Source organism: Balaenoptera ricei, chromosome 17, assembly GCF_028023285.1.
Source record: "Balaenoptera ricei isolate mBalRic1 chromosome 17, mBalRic1.hap2, whole genome shotgun sequence".
Taxonomy (NCBI): domain Eukaryota; kingdom Metazoa; phylum Chordata; class Mammalia; order Artiodactyla; family Balaenopteridae; genus Balaenoptera; species Balaenoptera ricei.
Window position 1 is genome coordinate 33,559,789 of NC_082655.1, and position 20,300 is coordinate 33,580,088.

A 20,300-nucleotide genomic window follows, 5' to 3' on the forward strand; every position below is an offset into this window, starting at 1 on the left:
TCCAAGTAGAAGATATAACAATTATAAATATATATGCACCCAACATAGGAGCACCTCGATACATAAGGCAACTGCTAACAGCTATAACAGAGGAAATCAACAGTAACACAATAATAGTGGGGGACTTTAACACCTCACTTACACCAATGGACAGATCATCCAGACAGAAAATTAATAAGGAAACACAAGCTTGAAATGACACAGTAGACCAGGTAGATTTAATTGATATTTATAGGGCATTACATCTAAAAACAGCAGATTACACTTTCTTCCCAAGTGCTCACGGAACATTCTCCAGTATAGATCACAACTCGGGTCACAAATCAAGCCTCAGTAAATTTAAGAAAATTGAAATCATATCAAGCATCTTTTCTGACCACAATGCTATGAGATTAGAAACCAATTACAGGGAAAAATATGTAAAACACACAAACACATGGAGGCTAAACAATACATTACCAAATAACCAAGAGATCACTGAAGAAATCAAAGAGGAAATCAAAAAATACCTAAAGACAAATGACAATGAAAACACGATGATCCAAAACCTATGGGATGCAGCAAGAGCAGTTCTAAGAGGAAAGTTTATAGCTATACAAGCCTACCTCAAGAAACAAGAAAAATCTCAAGTAAACAATCTAAACTTACACCTAAAGGAACTAGAGAAAGAAGAACAAACAAAACCCAAAGTTAGCAGAAGGAAAGAAATCATAAAGATCAGAGCAGAAATAAATGAAATAGAAACAAAGAAAACAATAGCAAAGATCAATAAAACTAAAAGCTGGCTCTTTGAGAAGATAAAATTGATAAACCATTAGCCAGACTCATCAAGAAAAAGAGGGAGAGGACTCAAATCAATAAAATTAGAAATGAAAAATGAGAAGTTACAACAGTCACCACAGAAATACAAAGCATCCTAAGAGACTACTAAAAGCAACTCTATGCCAATAAAATGGACAACCTGGAAGAAATGGACAAATTCTTAGAAAGGTATAACCTTCCAAGACTGAACCAGGAAGAAACAGAAAATATGAACAGACCAATCACAAGTAATGAAATTGAAACTGTGAATAAAAATCTTCCAACAAATTAAAGTCCAGGACCAGATGGCTTCACAGGTGAATTCTATCAAACATTTAGAGACGAGCTAACACCTATCCTTCTCAAACTTTTCCAAAAAATTGCAGAGGAAGGAACACTACCAAACTCATTCTACGAGGCCACCAGCACCCTGATACCAAAACCAGACAAAGATACTATAAAAAAAGAAAATTACAGACCAATATCACTGATGAATATAGATGCAAAAATCCTCAACAAAATACTAGCAAACAGAATCCAACAACACATTAAAAGGATCATACACCACGATCAAGTAGGATTTATCCCAGGGATGCAAGGATTCTTCAATATATGCAAATCAATGTGATACACCATATTAACAAATTGAAGAATAAAAACCATATGATCATCTCAATAGATGCAGAGAAAGCTTTTGACAAAATTCAACACCCATTTCTGATAAAAACTCTCCAGAAAGTGGGCATAGAGGGAACCTCCCTCAACATAATAAAGCCCATACATGACAAAGCCACAACAAACATCATTCTCAATGGTGAAAAACTGAAACCATTTCCTCTAAGATCAGGAACGAAACAAGGATGTCCACTCTCACCACTATTATTCAACATAGTTTTGGAGGTCCTAGCCACAGCAATCAGAGAAGAAAAAGAAATAGAATACAAATTGGAAAAGAAGAAGCAAAACTGTCACTGTTTGCAGATGACATGATACTGAGAATCCTAAACATGCCACCAGAAAACTACTAGAGCTAATCAATGAATCTGCTAAAGTTGCAGGATACAAAATTAATGCACAGAATGCACAGAAATCTCTTGCATTCCTATACACTAATGATGAAAAATCTGAAAGAGAAATTATGGAAACACTCCCATTGACCATTGCAACAGAAAGAATAAAATACCTCGGAATAAACCTACCTAGGGAGACAAAAGACCTGTATGCAGAAAACTATAAGACACTGATGAAAGAAATTAAATGATAATACCAACAGATGGAGAGATATACCATGTTCTTGGATTGGAAGAATCAATATTGTGAAAATGACTATACTACCCAAAGCAATCAACAGATTCAATGCAATCCCTATCAAATTACCAATGGCATTTTTTACGGAACTAGAACAAATCATCTTAAAATTTGTATGGAGACACAAAAGACCCCGAATAGCCAAAGCAGTCTTTAGGGAAAAAGACGGAGCTGGAGTTATCAGACTCCCTGACTTCAGACTATACTACAAAGCTACAGTAATCAAGACAATATGGTACTGGCACAAAAACAGAAACATAGATCAATGGAACAAGATAGAGAGCCCAGAGATAAACCCACACACCAATGGTCAACTAATCTATGACAAAGGAGGCAAAGATATACAATGGAGAAAAGACAGTCTCTTCAATAAGTGGTGCTGGGAAAACTGGACAGTTACATGTAAAAGAATGAAATTAGAATACTCCTTAACACCATACACAAAAATAAACTCAAAATGGAATAGAGACCTAAATGTAAGACCAGACACTATAAAACTCTTAGAGGAAAACATAGGAAGAACACTCTTTGACATAAATGACAGCAAGATCTTTTTTGATCCACCTCCTAGAGTAATGGAAATAAAAACAAAAATAAACAAATGGAACCTAATGAAACTTCAAAGCTTTTGCACAGCAAAGGAAACCATAAACAAGACAAAAAGACAACCCTCAGAATGGGAGAAAGTATTTGTAAATGAATCAACAGACAAAGGATTAATCTCCAAAATATATAAACAGCTCATGCAGCTCAATATTAAAGAAACAAACAACCCAATCCAAAAATGGGCTGAAGACCTAAATAGACATTCCTCCAAAGAAGACATACAGGTAGCCAAGAAGTACATGAAAAGCTGCTCAACATCACTAATTATTAGAGAAATGCAAATCAAAACTACAATGAGGTATCACCTCACACCAGTTAGAATGGGCATCATCAGAAAATCTACAAACAACAAATGCTGGAGAGGGTGTGGAGAAAAGGGAACCCTCTTGCACTGCTGGTGGGAATGTAAATTGATACAGCCACTATGGAGAACAGTATGGAGGTTCCTTAAAAAACTAAAAATAGTATTACCATATGATCCAGCAATCCCACTACTGGGCATATACCCAGAGAAAACCATAATTCAAAAAGACACATGCACCCCAATGTTCATTGCAGCACTATTTACAATAGCCAGGTCATGGAAGCAACCTAAATGCCCATCGACAGACGAATGGATAAAGAAGTTGTGGTACATATATACAATGGAATATTACTCAGCCATAAACAAGAACGAAATTGAGTCATTTGTTGAGATGTGGATGGATCTAGAGACTGTCATACAGAATGAAGTAAGTCAGAAAGAGAAAAACAAATATCGTATATTAACGCATGTATGTGGAAGCTAGAAAAATGGTACAGATGAACCAGTTTGCAGGGCAGAAGTTGAGACACAGATGTAGAGAACAAACGTATGGACACCAAGGGGGGAAAACCGCAGTGGGGTGAAGATGGTGGTTTGCTGAATTGGGCGATTGGGATTGACATGTATACACTGATGTGTATAAAACTGATGACTAATAAGAACCTGCAGTATAAAAAATTAAAAAAAAAACAACTAATACTAAAAGAAAAAAAAAAACAGTATGGTACTGGCACAAAAACAGACACATAGATCAATGGAGCAGAATAGAGATCCTAAAAATAAACCCACACTTGTATGGGCAACTAATCTATGAGAAAGGAGGCAAGAATATACAATGGGGTAAAAATAGCCTCTTCAATAAATGGTGTTGGAAAATCTGGGAAGCTAAATGCAAAAGAATCAAACTGGAGTACTTTCTCACACCGTGTACAAAAATAAGCTTAATATAGATTATGGACTTAAATCTAAGATATGAAACCATAACACTCTTAGAAGAAAACATACAGTATGCTCTTTGACATCAGTCTTAGCAATTTTTTTTGGATATGTCTTCTCAAGCAAGTTAAACAAAAGAAAAAATAAACAAATGGGTCTACATCAAGCTGAAAAGCTTTTGCAGAGCCAAGAAAACTACCAACAACATATATACACTACCAAATGTAAAATAGATAGCTAGTGGGAAGCAGCCGCATAGCATAGGGAGATCAGCTCGGTGCTTTGTGACCACCTAGAGGGGTGGGATAGGGAGGGTGGGAGGGAGGGAGACGCAAGAGGGAAGAGATATGGGAACATATGTATATGTATAACTGATTCACTTTGTTAAAAAGCAGAAACTAACACACCATTGTAAAGGAATTATACTCCAATAAAGATGTTAAAAAAAAAAAAAAAAGAAAACTACCAACAAAATGAAAAGGTAGCCTAGTGAATGTGAGAAGATATTTGCAAACAATATACCTGATAAGGGGTTAATATCAAAAATATACACAAAATTCTTACAACTCAACATCAAAGAAACATACAACCTGATTTAAAAATGAGCAGAGGATGTGACTAGACATGTTCCCAAAGAAGACACACAGATGGCCAACAGGCACATGAAAAAATGCTCAACATCACTAATCATCAGGGAAATGCAAATCAAAACCACAATGAGATATCAACTCACACCTGTCAGAATTGCTATTATCAAAAAGACAACAAGTAACTAGAGTTATTGAGGATGTGCAGAAAAGGGAATCCTAGTTCACTGTTGGTGGGAATGTAAATTGGTGCAACCACTACAGGAACAGCATGGAAATTCCTCAAAAAAAATTAAAAATAGAACTACCATATAATCCAGCAATTCCACTTCTGGTTATTTTTCCCAAAAAAACAAAGAAAAAACCAATTTGAAAAGATATATGCACCCCTATGTTCATTAGAACATTATTTACAATAGCCAAGATATGGAAGCAATCTCAATGCTCATCAATAGATGAATGGATAAAGATGTGATATATGTATACAATGGAATATTACTCTGCCATAAAAAAGAATAAAATCTTGCCATTTGCACCAACATGGATGAACCTAGAGAGTATTATGCTAAGTGAAATAAGTCCAACAGAGAAAGACAAATACCATATGATTTCACTTATACATGGTAAATAAAAATTGAAACAATAGAACAAATATAACAAAACAGAAACAGACTCATAGATAATGAGATCAAACCTGTGGTTGCCAGAGGGGAGGGAGGGTGGAAGGGATGAATGAAATAGGTGAGGGAGATTAAGAGGTACAAACTTCTAGTTACTAAATAAATAAGTCACATGGATGTAATGTACAGCATAGGGAATATAGTCAATAATATTGTAATAATTTTGTATGGTGACAGATAGCAACTAGACTTATCATGGTGATCATTTTGTAATGTATAGAAATACTGAATCACCATGTTATACACCTGAAACTAATATATAATACTGTAAGTCAATTATACATCAATTTTTTAAATGTTAATAATAAAAACTGATTAATGGATAAATAAAATTTAGTATATCCATTAACTGGACTATTCTCCTGTCATTTAAGAAAAATGAAATAATATAAATGTTATGACATGGGTGAACCTTGAAAACATTATGCTAAATAAAAGAAGCCAGACACATTTTGTACAGCAAAGGAAACAATAAACAAAATGAGAAGACAACCTATGGACTGGGAGAAAGTATTTGCAAATGATGCAACCAACAAGAGCTTAATTTCCAAAATATACAAACAGTTCATACAACTCAATAACAACAAAAAAAAAATCGAAAAAATGGGCAGAAGATCTAAATAGACATTTCTCTAGAGAAGACATACAGAGTACCAACAGGACCATTAAAAGATGCTAAACATCATTAATTATTTGAGAAGTGGAAATCAAAACTACAATGAGGTACCACCTTACACACACTGAATAGCTATCATTAAAAAGTCTATAAATAATAAATGCTGGGCTTCCCTGGTGGCGCAGTGGTTGAGAATCTGCCTGCCAATGCAGGGGACACGGGTTCGAGCTCTGGTCTGGGAAGATCCCACATGCCACAGAGCGGCTAGGCCCATAAGCCACAATTACTGAGCCTGCGCGTCTGGAGACTGTGCTCCGCGACAGCGAGAGGCCCGCGCACCGCGATGAAGAGTGGCCCCCGCTTGCCACAGCTGGAGAAAGCTCTCGCGCAGAAACAAAGACCCAAAGCAGCCATAAATTAAATAAATAAATAAATAAAAAATTTAAAAAAAAAAAATAATAATAAATGCTGCAGAGGGTGTGGGGAAAAGGGAACCCTCCTAAACTATTGGTGGGAATGTAAGTTGGTGCAGCCACTGTGGAAAACAGTATGAAGGTTCCTCAAAAAACTAAAAGTAGAGTTGCCATACGATCCTGCAATTCCACTGCTGGGCATATATCCAGAGAAAAACATAATTCGAAAAGATGTATGCACCCAATGTTCATTGCAACACTATTTACAATAGCCAAGACATGGAAACAACCTAAATGTCCATCGACAGATGAATGGATAAAGAAGATGTTGTATATATATATACATACAATGGAATACTAATCAGCCATAAAGAGGAATGTAATAATGCCATTTGCAGCAACTTGAATAGACCTAGAGATTATCATACGCAATGAAGTAAATCAGAAAGACAAATACCATATGATATCACTTGTATGTGGAATCTAAAATATGACACAAATGAATTTATCTGTGAAACAGAAACAGACTCACAGACATAGAGAACAGACTTGTGATTGTCAAGGGGGGTTGGGGAAGGGATAGATTAGGAGTTTTGGATTAGCAGATACAAACTATTATACATAGAATGGATAAACAACAACGTCCTACTGTATACAGCACAGGGAACTATATTCAATATCCTGTGATAAACCATAATGGAAAAAATATGAAAAAGAATGTGTATATATATATATAACTGAATCAATTTGCTGTACAGCAGAAATTAACACAACACTGTAAATCAACTATACTTCAATAAAATAAATTTAAGAAAATAAGAAACCAGACACAAAAGGTTTCACCTTACATGATTTAATTTATATGAAATATCCAGAATAAGCAAATCCAAAAGCAGATTAGTGGTTGCCAAATTAGTGGCTGCCAAATTAGAGGCTGGGGGAGGGGGTGATGGGGTGTGACTTTAATAGGTACAGGGTTTCTTTTTTAGGTGATGAAAATGTCCTGGAACTAGGTAGTTGTGACAGTTACACAACATCGTGAATGTACTACATGCCACTGAATTGTACATTTTAAATGATTAAAATGATAGATTTTGTTATGTGTATTTTATCCCAATCAGAAAAAAAAAAAAAAAGAAATGATGTACTGACATGTGTTACAGCATGGATGACCCTTGAAAAAGTTATACTGAGTGAAAGAAACCAGTCACAAAGGCAACATATTGTATGATCCTATTTATACAAAATGTCCAGAATAGGCAAATCCACAGAGATAAAAAGTAGGTTATGGTTGCTTAGGATGGGGAAAGGGGTTAATGAGTGCTAATGGGTACAGGGATTTTTTTAGGGAGACAAAAACGTTCTACAATTAGATCATGGTGATGGCTCAACACTGTGACTATACTAAAAAATATTAAATTGTACACTTTGAAAGAGTGATTTGTATACATGAATTATATTTCAATAAAGCTGGAGAGAGAGTGGCAGAGAGAGAGAACCGATTAAGAATTTAGCCAAGAAAATGAAGGGTTAGTATAAAATAGGAAAAATTAAAACAACATATAGAACAAGGATATGGGAAAGGATATAGAACAAGATCACCACTGCTCTTGAACATTCCCTACATCTTGTTCCAGAGTAGCTACCACCTAAACTGTAAGACTAGGAGACTGGATACTGTTAGACAGGAGGAATAGGAAAATATCCTGGGGGAAATAACCAACAAATGTTCACCACAAAATATAAATACAAGTAAATCAATATATACAAGCAAATATTAAGTAGACTGTATAAAAATGAGAGAGTTCATGTGCTATGGACTCCATTTTCCCAATGTAGTGGGAAGTCAGGTCACCAACTGAGAGTTAAGAGTATGGGAAAGGAGGTGAAAATTCAAAGAGAATGATAAAGTTTGGGAGTATCCCTGAAAGAAGTGGGAAAGAGAGCCCTCTTCTTGCTTTCTGGCACTCTAAGACTATAGCACTAGTCTTGACCTCTTTTCACCCTTAGTAAAATTCTATATTTCAGTCTTCTCAATTTTCTATTTTTTAGATTTAAGTAATCATATTAATACAATTCTATAGGAGGCAAAAATATTGGGTTGGCCAAAAAGTTCGTTCGGGCTTTCCGTAGCATTGCCAACATTTGCTGAAAAACTAAATAATATCACAAAATCAGAACCAAGATTTCCTCGCTCTCCCTCCTTCACTTTAGCACCTCTACATCTTAACAAAAACCACTGGAACTAAAGAGAGTTGCTGGAAGGTAGCTTTGTGAAAATGTACCTGGAATATTCTGTCCCTAATCAACGCACTGATGCTATGTATTCCGATGCTAGGTGTAAATCTTAGTCAGAGATAATCAACTTCTATACACATACATGTCTTTAGCCCATATGTCCATCAAGTCTCAGTTGAGAGTCTAAATAGGATCCAGCCAGAGTCCCCAGTACGAGGCTTCTCTAAATGTTTGGCTGAAGATATGAAGATGGAACTAATGTCACCAACAGTGGGACTCTCCTGCTGACGCTCTTGCTCTTTCTGTTCTTTTACTCTCTCTTTCTGCTTTCACTATTACAAAAGATGCCCATGCCTAATCCCTAAAAAATGTAAACAGTAATGACAGAATAGTTGGAATAAACCTATAGTCTCCCAAGATGACTACTTTAAAGGAATAAATATCCATTCAAAGGTGTAGGATCTGATATGTTTATTAAAAACCAGTTCATTTTTCCCTATAATCATATTTCAAATAAACACGAGTTAAGAGTTGAACAGAGAAATTAATTTCAGTGCATGTGTTACAAATGTTATGTTCCTCTTCTATACAGGAGAATTAGGACCAAAAATGTGCAACAGACTTAAACATTGCAGTGCCACAGTATAAACTGTGCTTTGAGGACACGAAAACAGTCCAAGGGAAAACACCTGCCTATATAAAGATCTTGAGTAACCCGGTCAAGTAGGTGCTAACTCATTTTTATGGTTGTCAAGTAGCTAATGTTTATTAAGTTAAGATATATTAGGAGCACACCTTTTTGTTTTGTTGCTGTGGTTGTATTGTTGTTGTCGCTAATGTGAGTAAGGAAGTATATATATATATATTTTTTTAAGGGAAATTTTTCTCAGTGGATCAGAACTGGTGATTTGTTTATGTATGTATTGACGTCCACCACAATAATATATAAATAGTTTTAATCATTGCAAAACTAGTAAATCAGATGTCAAGATGTAGTAATTGGGTCATATGCCAAATGTTTAAGTAGCTATCTCTAAGTGTAAGGATCACTTCTTTATATGCCTGAGTTTTCTAAATTCATACAATGAGTACAGGTTTCTTATTTTAAAAATACATTGCAATTCCTATTATTTTTTATCTATCCAGATGAAAGTATCTAAAATAAAAAGTATATAAAAACTGCTCTTCATAAAGCCTATGCTAGATTGTTATCCTTAAATATGAACAATTGATATAATCCCTTAAGATGTGTATATTTCAGATTCTGGATCACAGAGAAGAAAAAAATGGCAGGAAGCTGTACTCTGTTAAATTAAGCCAGATAGTATAAAAAGCTCATGACCAATTATTTGGAACAGCTGCAACTGAGTCACTGTGCTAAATTTTAAAACCAACTTAACTTTGTCAAACAAATTCCAAAACACATATAAGAATTTAAAGATACAGGCAGTAATTTTGGTTGCTGGTTTGTTTTCATTGGTCTATGGTTTGTGGGGTTTTTTGTTGTTGTTTATTTATTGGTTTGTTTGCAAGCAGTACTAGTCAAGTGGCTAACCAATTCCACTTAACGTAAGGGGTACATCTATATTCATTAACAGAACCTCAGAAGACCATAAATATAGTATCTGGGGTTTCATTTCATTAAGGTATTTGAAAAAGTGAATGAAAGTCTTGAATTAAACTTGTTTAATTTAAAACATCTTAAATGTCATGGTTGTACAATATGTTCAGCTTGTGTTTTTGAACACTCTCTAAATCCCTGGACATTGGCATGCAGTCTCATTACTTTATATGTAAAGCACTTGAATTGTTATATAAGCTACCTTTCCATCCCCCTTGATTCAAAATGTAAATATAGTCAAATGTTTGATGTATTCAACAACATTCAAGAATTTACTTAAATACTACTTTCAGAGTGTACTCTTCTCTGAAGATTTTTAAATAAAGGTCACATGTTTATCAGTGTCTAGTATTTTAGTGAATAGAGATAAAGAAGATTAAATCTAAATTTGCCTTTTCATCCTTTAATATAACAATAATTCTAGTAAAGAATTTATGTTGGGAGACAATTCTCCATGAGTCTCTCTTTTCAGCCTGTCTTGTGAACAGAGGCACTAACTTCTGATTCTTTTGTAGTACCTTCTCAAGGATGTCTGTATAGAACAGCGGCCCCCAACCTTTTGGGCGGGGGGGATGGGGGGGAATGGTTCAGGCGGTAATGCGAGCGATGGGGAGTGATGGGGAGCGGCCAATGAAGCTTCGCTCACTCGCCCGCGGCTCACTTCCTGCTGTGCTGCCTGGTTCCTAACAGGCCGCGGACCGCTACCAGTCCACGTCCCAGGGGTTGGGGACCCCTGGTATAGAAAACAGACCTGGAAGATAAGATGTGCCTCCAAAGGCAAGGGCAGATATGGTTACAGCCTTGGAAGAAAAAGATGTCTCCTTCCGGAGCAAAGGACAAGCATGCTTATTCCACGTTATAAAAGATTTGAGGTTCTGAGGCTCAGAGTTCCTCAGCTATAACTCAACCCACTGCACGTGCAGGTATTATCTGGCCCTCTTCGTGTCACTATGAGGGAATAGGTGTTCAGAGATTGGCAGAAATGATCACGCTCTGGCTATTGCTATTGCTGTGAGTAATAAACTGTCCTTCCTCTCTGACCCAGAATCTCATACCTTCTACCAGCATCCATGAAACTGTGGCAGGCTAACTTGTAAGTAGAGTAAAATCTCAGACTTTTCACAGTTCTTGACAATCTAATGAATCAATATCAGTAAGTACTTATCGAATATCTTCCATGTACTTAGCACTATGCTAGGTGATATGGGGTTGGTTTTTTTAAATTTCTATTCACACTCTTCACCTATTCTTGAAAACATGCAACAGTGGCCAGCAACAGAGAAAGGGATTTCTTTAAACCTAGAAGTTAAAGAATGTAGCATCATTTTAAAATTGTGCTCCTCTACCAAAAATTATCTTTTGTTCTATATGCTTTTACCATATCTATTTAACCAATATTGAGATTGTTGGGTATTTATCATAAAAGAGAATATTCCATGTTCAGATCTTTGGGTAAATCCTTACCCATAACCAGGATGGCAAATTTTTAAGTAGAAATGCTGCAATATAGAAACTGCAAAGATGTAAGGATTTTGGTTTATCAGTAGCCTTCTTACCTAGTCTCCTTGCTTCTCAGTCAGTATAGTTGGTGTAGGTGATACAGTTTTAACTTACAAAGAATAAGGTTTGAATTCTGGATCCGCACTGAGATAACACTATCATTAGAAAAATAACACATTCTATAGAGAAGCTACTTTTTATATACCTTTTTTAAAACTTTAAAATCACAAAAATTTCTTAGAGCTGAAGGAACCTTAGAGTTCCTTCCAATTTTACACATGGTTGAAGGAGTTTATATAACCTGCCAAGCTGCACATTTAGTTAGAGGAGAGTTAGAACTAGAGCACAGATTACCCACTTTCAGTACTCCTTCTACAATACCTAAATACAATGTACATACAAATACATATAAAACTATTTTGTTGTGCTTGACTTATATACACTTTCAAAATTGTGGCCTGTTAGGCCTGAATTATAACTGAAAGAGTGTTGAAAAAAGCAAAAATGTATGGAGCCAGAAAATTGTTACTGTCATTACTTACGGAAATAACACTGATATAGAATGTAAAGTCCACAGTGGTAGAAATTATCGATGGGTTTATTTGATGGTTTCATTCATTGCTGTGTCCCATAGTGCTAGAACAATGCCTAGAACATAGTAGGTGATAAATGTTTGCTAAGTGATATATAAACCATGATGCTTTAAAATTATCACCCAGGCAACACGCCAGAACCAGCGGCTTCTGGTGGTCATCATTCACCTCTGGAGGCTTCTTCCTCCCCAGCAGGAAGCTAGGCCCTTCCTCTTGGGAGCCGCTGTAGTATCCTCTCAAGCATCAAAATGTACTGCAGTGTCTTGTTTTCACAAGTCCATCTCCTTTAAGACTGTGCTCCTGGGCTTCCCTGGGGGCGCAGTGGTTGAGAATCTGCCTGCCAGTGCAGGGGACACGGGTTTGAGCCCTGGTCCAGGAAGATCCCACATGGTGAGGAGTAACTAAGCCCGCGTGCCACAACTACTTAAGCCCACGTGCCTAGAGCCCGTGCTCTGCAACAAGAGAAGCCACCGCAATGAGAGGCCCGTGCACCACAACAAAGAGTGGCCCCCGCTCTCTGCAACTAGAGAAAGCCCGCATGCAGCAACAAAGACTCAACACAGCCAAAAATAAATAAATAAATAAGTCTATTTTAAAAATATCACATCTAACACCAATATATAACTATGTTTACTCTTTTCATTTTGCCTAAAGGTGGGGAAGAATAAGAAAATCAGAAGGAATACACATGGACATTTTTCCCAAGAATGCCAAGAAAGAAAAATAAGGATACGACACTCTCAGGAGTTAACAGTCTATTCAAAGTGAATGAACCATTTGATGCTGGCAGTTAAGAAGAGCCTTGAAAGGCTTTGACAGGACACTGGCTAGCAGCCTGGTGTTAAGATAAGGTTGTTCTGTCCTAGTTCAGAGACAGAATGGAGATTATATTAAGTACTGTTGGTAATCGTTAAGGATCGGTATTATGGGTGAAAGGGAGAAAGGAGCTATCATTTTTTGAGAATCTACTAGCAATTACAGAGGCAAGCACTATGTTAGGTACTTTATATAATAATATATATAATATTATTTCATTTTATTCTCACCAGTCCTTTAAAGGTAAGGTTTCTATCTTGATTTGCATTTCTGGTACCACTGATCCAAACTCTATTTGTGCAAACTGTCTCCAACTTTCAAATAGATTATACTCCAGAATTATCTTTCTTAAATTGGCTGTTTATAACCTAGAATGCATATTCCCATAGAAGTATCTTTAGGTCCCTAGGCCTACTAACAAAAACTAAACTATAGCTGAATACTATAAGGTTGCAATGAATGAGAGTAGGAAACCCTGCTAAAGACGTCACATTATTTGTTAGGTAAGTTTTTGTTTTTTGGGTTTTTTTTGGTTCACCTAACTTTTATCAATAACATTTTTTTCCTGTAGAAATATATATCTGGTATATGAAGGAAACACAGAAATACTGAGAACATGTCCAACTACCAGGTAATGGATTGTCAACAACATAAAGGAAATAAGATAACTTGCAGAATACTGAGCTTTATGGGTAACCTGATCTGGACATAGCATGTGCTGGCTGAGCTAACATATGAAATTTCCCATGAAGGAGAGGCAGATATAAACTCAAAAAACCTAGATCAAGTCCTGGCTCTCCCAGTACGACTCTGGATGTCACCTAACTTAATTTAAGTTCAGTTTCCTCAGCTGTAAAATAAGAATATTATTTTTCCTGCTTTAGGGGACTACAATAAGGCTAATTCCACATGTTCTTTATACAACAGAAATTGACCTCATTGGCCATAAACCTCTACAGTTACCGTTTTTTCTTTTTTTGCAACTAACCAAAATATAACACATAGCCAACCAGAGAGCCACAGGGTTACTTCTATATAGCTAAACACCTCCCATCCCCACCATTTGATAGAAAAAAATATGCCACAGAAGACTAACACTAGCATTTCCCCATTAGTTGAAAGGTTAAAGAAAAAGACGATGGCAAAAACTATAATCAAGCAGAAATCAGGGACTATTAGGCTACAGCAAAGTACTATGGTATTAAAAATTATAGTTTCCCTTTACTGACTGCTTACCACTTCAGACATGTAAATACTACCTTATGAAGTAAGTACTATCACCCCCATTTTATATGACAAAGCTGATGCAAAAGAAATTAAGTAATTTGAAGGTCAGATGCTTAAAAACCAGGCTTGGAATCCAAATCCAAGATCTTAAATCAATGCACTAGTACAGCAGAGAACTGGGAGAACTATTCTTTGGTAAAAATCTCAGGACTTACCAAAACTGTCACATCCTCAAAAATATCTCTAAATAAAGTAGGAGTTTCATGAGACACCTTTTGTTGTTGCTGTTGCTGGGTTTTTTTCTTCTTTTTTTGTTAAGAATTTTAATTTTTTTTAATATTTTGTTCTTTTATTTATATTTTATACAGCAGGTTCTTATTCGTCATGCATTTTATACACATCAGTGTATACATGTCAATCTTAATCTCCCAATTCATCCCACCACCACCCCCATCACCCACCACTTTCTCCCCTTGGTGTCCATATGCTTGTTCTCTACATCTGTATCTCTATTTCTGCACTGCAAACCAGTTCATCTGTACCATTTTTCTAGGTTGCACATATATGTGTTAATATATGATATTTGTTTTTCTCTTTCTGACTTACTTCACTCTGTATGACAGTCTCTAGATCCATCCACGTCTCTACAAATGACCCAGTTTCATTCCTTTTTATGGCTGAGTAATATTCCATTGTATATATGTACCAAATCTTCTTCATCCATTCGTCTGTCGATGGGCATTTAGGTTGCTTCCATGACCTGGCTATTGTAAATAGTGCTGCAATGAACATTGGGCACATGTGTCGTTTTGAATTATGGTTTTCTCTCTGTATATGCCCAGTCATGGGATTGCTGGGTCATATGCTACTTCTATTTTTAGTTTTTTAAGGAACCTCCATACTGTTCTCCATAGAGGCTGTATCAATTTACATTCCCACCAACAGTACAGGAGGGTTCCCTTTTCTCCACACCCTCTCCAGCATTTGTTTGTAGATTTTCTGATGATGCCCATTCTGATAGTGTGAGGTGATACCTCATAGTAGTTTTGATTTGCATTTCTCTAAAACTTAGTGATGTTGAGCAGCTTTTCATGTGCTTCTTGGTCATCTGTATGTCTTCTTTGCAGAAAAGTCTATTTAGGTCCTCTGCCCATTTTTGGATTGGGTTGTTTGTTTTTTTAATATGGAGCTGCATGAGCTGTTTATATATTTTGGAGATTAATCCTTTGTCCGTTGATTCGTTTGCAAATATTTTCTCCCATTCTGAGGGTTGTCTTTTTGTCTTCTTTTTTTTTTTTTTTTTTAGCGGTTATCTACCTGATTTATTAGCACTAGTTTGATGAAATCAATGGGAAAGTTAATATGCCTAAGGAACTAGACTCAACCCTCTTATATATAATACAAATGCTTCTCTCATTATTACATTTTATACAGTGGCACAAATCCCTCCAAAACTCATCCCCCACCCCAGAACTTCCCTCATAAAAAAGGCATAAAAATACGTAAAGCCATAAAGTATTAGGGGAATAATTTCTTTTATAAATCCTCCTACGGTGGGAAAGGCTCTTAAAAATATGAACTAAATTAAAAATTGATACATTAACCATATAAATATTTTAAACAAACACCATAAACAAAGTAAAAAAATGACAGTTGGAAAAAATTCACTGGTAGGACATATACAGCCAATTTCCCTAATCCACTCTCCCTAAATTTTTTAAGTCACTAATAAAATTAAAAATTTAGAAGAAAAACAATTTGCAATAAAATGTGTCAAAGTCTACTAAAATGGTCTTAGGGATTAAAAATGGAAGGAACCCATAAACACAAAGAGAATGAGAGAAGAGACAAAGCAGGCAAGAAGTATTAAATAAATTTTAGAAGCTGGAAAGTGCCTACATGAAGGAAAGCAAAGAAGCAAACCTGTTTGCCCTGCACAAACTTAGAAAGGCTAGGGTGCATGGCAAGACCAAAAAAAAAAAAGTTTTGTTGTCAGCCTACATAAGAACTCAAACCCTGAGATTTCCCCCCAACTCTACATAGCCAGAGTCATGCATAACTTAAAAATTTTTGCTAGTGTGCACATACACATTCACAACAATGAGTTTTCAATTTGGAGAGTTAATTCTAAATAATATATTTTCAAGTCTTTATAATAAATAGCGTTAGGTAACAAGGAAACATCATTGTATGGCTTCACATGGTCATCAAAGATTCTGTGACAAATCTACTTTCATCCCTTCCACACTACCCCAGTAGTCCAGGAGAAACACGTGACCTGGACAAAAAGCATCTTTGCTAGACCCACAACTGTCATTTTCTGGATCAATCACATCACATACTCCTTTGTTCTTAGAAAATAAGAGAATTGGATTAGAAAATCTTCTCCTGGACTAATTTTTACCCTAAAAGGATATTTCAAAGCTAAAGCTAATTTTATGAAATTTTTAAATTTGTCTTCAAAGATCACTCACACCATTATAGCCATGTACATAGGCTGAGTCCTCCGTGGGGAGAAAAAATAAAAACCTCCCAAATTATGAACTCCACCTTCAAACATTCCAACAAATATGTTTTTTAAAATAAGTCAAATACAGAATTCAGACCATGCAACAATGCCTTTTATTACGTATGGGTTTTTTAAATTATTTCTGCAATCTCTCCATACACAGGCAAAAAAAAGTATTGTTTTGCATATTGGAACTTGCAGATCTGATCACTGCATAGAGAAGGGAAAATGATCCCTACAACACACTTAACCAGGAGGCCAATTCATCTGCCGACCTCCAAGAACATGGAGATGAACATGATAGACAGACTGTCCCCCATCTGAACCTTCATTCACCACCATTCGATAACCCTTCTTCAGGCCCAGATCAGCAGCACATTTCTTGCCAACAATCATTAAATGTCCAAGAAGACCTTCATCGTCATCTTCTGCTGCAGAAATCTGGGATATATGTTTCTTGGGTATCACCAGAAAATGTGTTGGTGCTTGAGGGGAAACGTCATGGAAAGCAAGACACTGGTCATCCTCATAAATGATTTTGGCTGGGATTTCCTTGCGAATGATCTTCCCGAAGATCGTGTCGCCACCAGGCCAGGTGGCCTGAGCCTTAGCGATCTCATCTGCCATCTCGGCCTCCTCTTTTTGTCTTCTTTATGGTTTCCTTTGCTGTGCAAAAGCTTTGAAGTTTCATTAGGTCCCATTTGTTTATTTTTGTTTTTATTTCCATTACTCTAGGAGGTGGATCAAAAAAGATCTTGCTGTCATTTATGTCAAAGAGTGTTCTTCCCATGTTTTTCTCTAAGAGTTTTATAGTGTCTGGTCTTACATTTAGGTCTCTATTCCATTTTGAGTTTATTTTTGTGTATGGTGTTAGGGAGTGTTCTAATTTCATTCTTTTACATGTAGCTGTCCAGTTTTCCCAGCACCACTTATTGAAGAGACTGTCTTTTCTCCATTGCATATCCTTGCCTCCTTTGTCATAGATTAGTTGACCATAGGTGTGTGGGTTTATCTCTGGGCTTTTTATCTTGTTCCATTGATCTATATTTCTGTTTTTGTGCCAGAACCACATTGTCTTGATTACTGTAGCTTTGTAGTATAGACTGAAGTCAGGGAGTCTGATTCCTCCAGCTCCGTTTTTTTCCCTCAAGACTGCTTTGGCTATTCGGGGTCTTTTATGTCTCCATACAAATTTTAAGATTTTTTGTTCTAGTTCTGTAAAAAATGCTATTGGTAATTTGATAGGGATTGCACTGAATCTGTAGATTGCTTTGGGTAGTATAGTCATTTTCACAATATTGATTTTTCCTATCCAAGAACATGGTATATCTCTCCATCTGTTGGTATCATCTTTAATTTCTTTCATCAGTGTCTTATAGTTTTCTGCGTACAGGTCTTTTGTCTCCCTAGGTAGGTTTATTCCTAGGCATTTTATTCTTTTTGTTGCAATGGTAAATGGGAGTGTTTCCTTAATTTCTCTTTCAGATTTTTCACTATTAGTGTATAGGAATGCAAGAGATTTCTGTGCATTAATTTTGTATCCTGCAACTTTACCAAATTCATTGATTAGCTCTAGTAGTTTTCTGGTGGCATCTTTAGGATTCTCTATGTATAGTATCATGTCATCTGCAAACAGTGACAGTTTTACTTCTTCTTTTCCAATTTGTATTCCTTTTATTCCTTTTTCTTCTCTGATTGATGTGGCTAGGACTTCCAAAACTATGCTGAATAATAGTGGTGAGAGTGGACATCCTTGTCTCGTTCTGATCTTAGAGGAAATCCTTTCAGTTTTTCACCATTGAGAATGATGTTTGCTGTGGGTTTGTCGTATATGGCCTTTATTATGTGGAGGTAGGTTCCCTCTATGCCCACTCTCTGGAGAGTTTTTATCATAAATGGGTGTTGAATTTTGTCAAAAGCTTTTTCTGTATCTATTGAGATGATGATATGGTTTTTCTTCTTCAATTTGTTAATATGGTGTATCACATTGATTGATTTGCGTATATTGAAGAATCCTTGCATCCCTGGGATAAATCCCACTTGATCATGGTGTATGATCCTTTAAATGTGTTGTTGGATTCTGTTTGCTAGCATTTTGTTGAGGATTTTTGCATCTATATTCATCAGTGATATTGGTCTGTAATTTTCTTTTTTTGTAGTATCTTTGTCTGGTTTTGGTATCAGGGTGATGGTGGCCTCATAGAATGAGTTTGGGAGTGTTCCTTCCTCTGCAATTTTTTGGAAGAGTTTGAGAAGTATGGGTGTTAGCTCTTCTCTAAATGTTTGATAGAATTCACCTGTGAAGCCATCTGGTCCTGGACTTCTGTTTGTTGGAAGATTTTTTTTTTTTTGGAACGTTTAGGATAGTATTTGGTATACAGTAAGAGTTTGTCTTTAGCCTTCCTCCTTAGGATGATATACATGTTCTTTCTTTCTTTCTTTATAAATGTATTTATTTATTATTTATTTTTGACTGTGTTGGGTCTTCACTGCTGCACGTGGGCTCTCTCTAGTTGTGGTGACCAGGGGCTACTCTTCGTTGTGGTGTGAGGGCTTCTCATTGTGGTGGCTTCTCTTGTTGTGGAGCATAGGCTCTAGGCGCCTGCAGGCTTCAGTAGTTGTGGCACACGGGCTCAGTAGTTGTGGCTCGAGGGCTCTAGAGCAAAAGTTCAGTAGTTGTGGCACACGGGCTTAGTTGCTCCCCAGCATGCGGGACCTTCCTGGACCAGAGCTCGAACCCGTGTCCCCTGCATTGGCAGGTGGATTCTTAACCACTGCGCCAGCAGGGAAGTCCCAGTTGGAATATTTTTAATCACAGTTTCAATTTCATTCCTTGTGATTGGTCTGTTCATATTTTCTGTTTCTTCCTGGTTCAGTCTTGGAAGGTTATACCTTTCTAAGAATTTGTCCATTTCTTCCAGGTTGTCCATTTTATTGGCATAGAGTTGCTTGTAGTAGTCTCTTAGGATGCTTTGTATTTCTGTGGTGACTGTTGTAACTTCTCATTTTTCATTTCTAATTTTATTGATTTGAGTCCTCTCCCTCTTTTTCTTGATGAGTCTGGCTAATGGTTTATCAATTTTGTTGATCTTTGCTATTGTTTTCTTTGTTTCTATTTCATTTATTTCTGCTCTGATCTTCATAATTTCTCTCCTTCTGCTAACTTTGGGTTTTGTTTGTTCTTCTTTCTCTAGTTCCTTTAGGTGTAAGGTTAGATTGTTCATTTGAGATTTTTCTTGTTTCTTGAGGTAGGCTTGTATAGCTGTAAACTTCCCTCTTAGAACTGCTTTTGCTGCATCCCACAGGTTTTGGATCGTCGTGTTTTCATTGTCATTTGTCTCTAGGTATTTTTTGATTTCCTCTTTGATTTCTTCAATGATCTCTTGGTTATTTGGTAACGTATCGTTTAGCCTCCATGTGTTTGTGTTTTTTACATTTTTTTCCCTATAACTGATTTCTAATCTCATAGTGTTGTGGTCAGAAAAGGTGCTTGATATGATTTCAATTTTCTTAAATTTACTGAGGCTTGATTTGTGACCCGAGAT

General features: G+C 36.3%; 2 protein-coding genes across 23 annotated transcripts in view; both read right to left on the minus strand.

The window, feature by feature from the left end:
- Positions 1-20,300, minus strand: part of RIMS2 (regulating synaptic membrane exocytosis 2) — a 597,264-nt gene that overhangs the window by 539,913 nt on the left and 37,051 nt on the right. The gene's annotated exons all lie outside the window — the stretch shown is intronic.
- Positions 16,846-17,386, minus strand: LOC132352000 (adenosine 5'-monophosphoramidase HINT1-like). The gene has a single exon (XM_059902194.1). It carries the CDS (start codon positions 17,380-17,382, stop codon positions 17,002-17,004), a length of 381 nt encoding a protein of 126 aa, XP_059758177.1. The 5' UTR covers positions 17,383-17,386; the 3' UTR covers positions 16,846-17,001.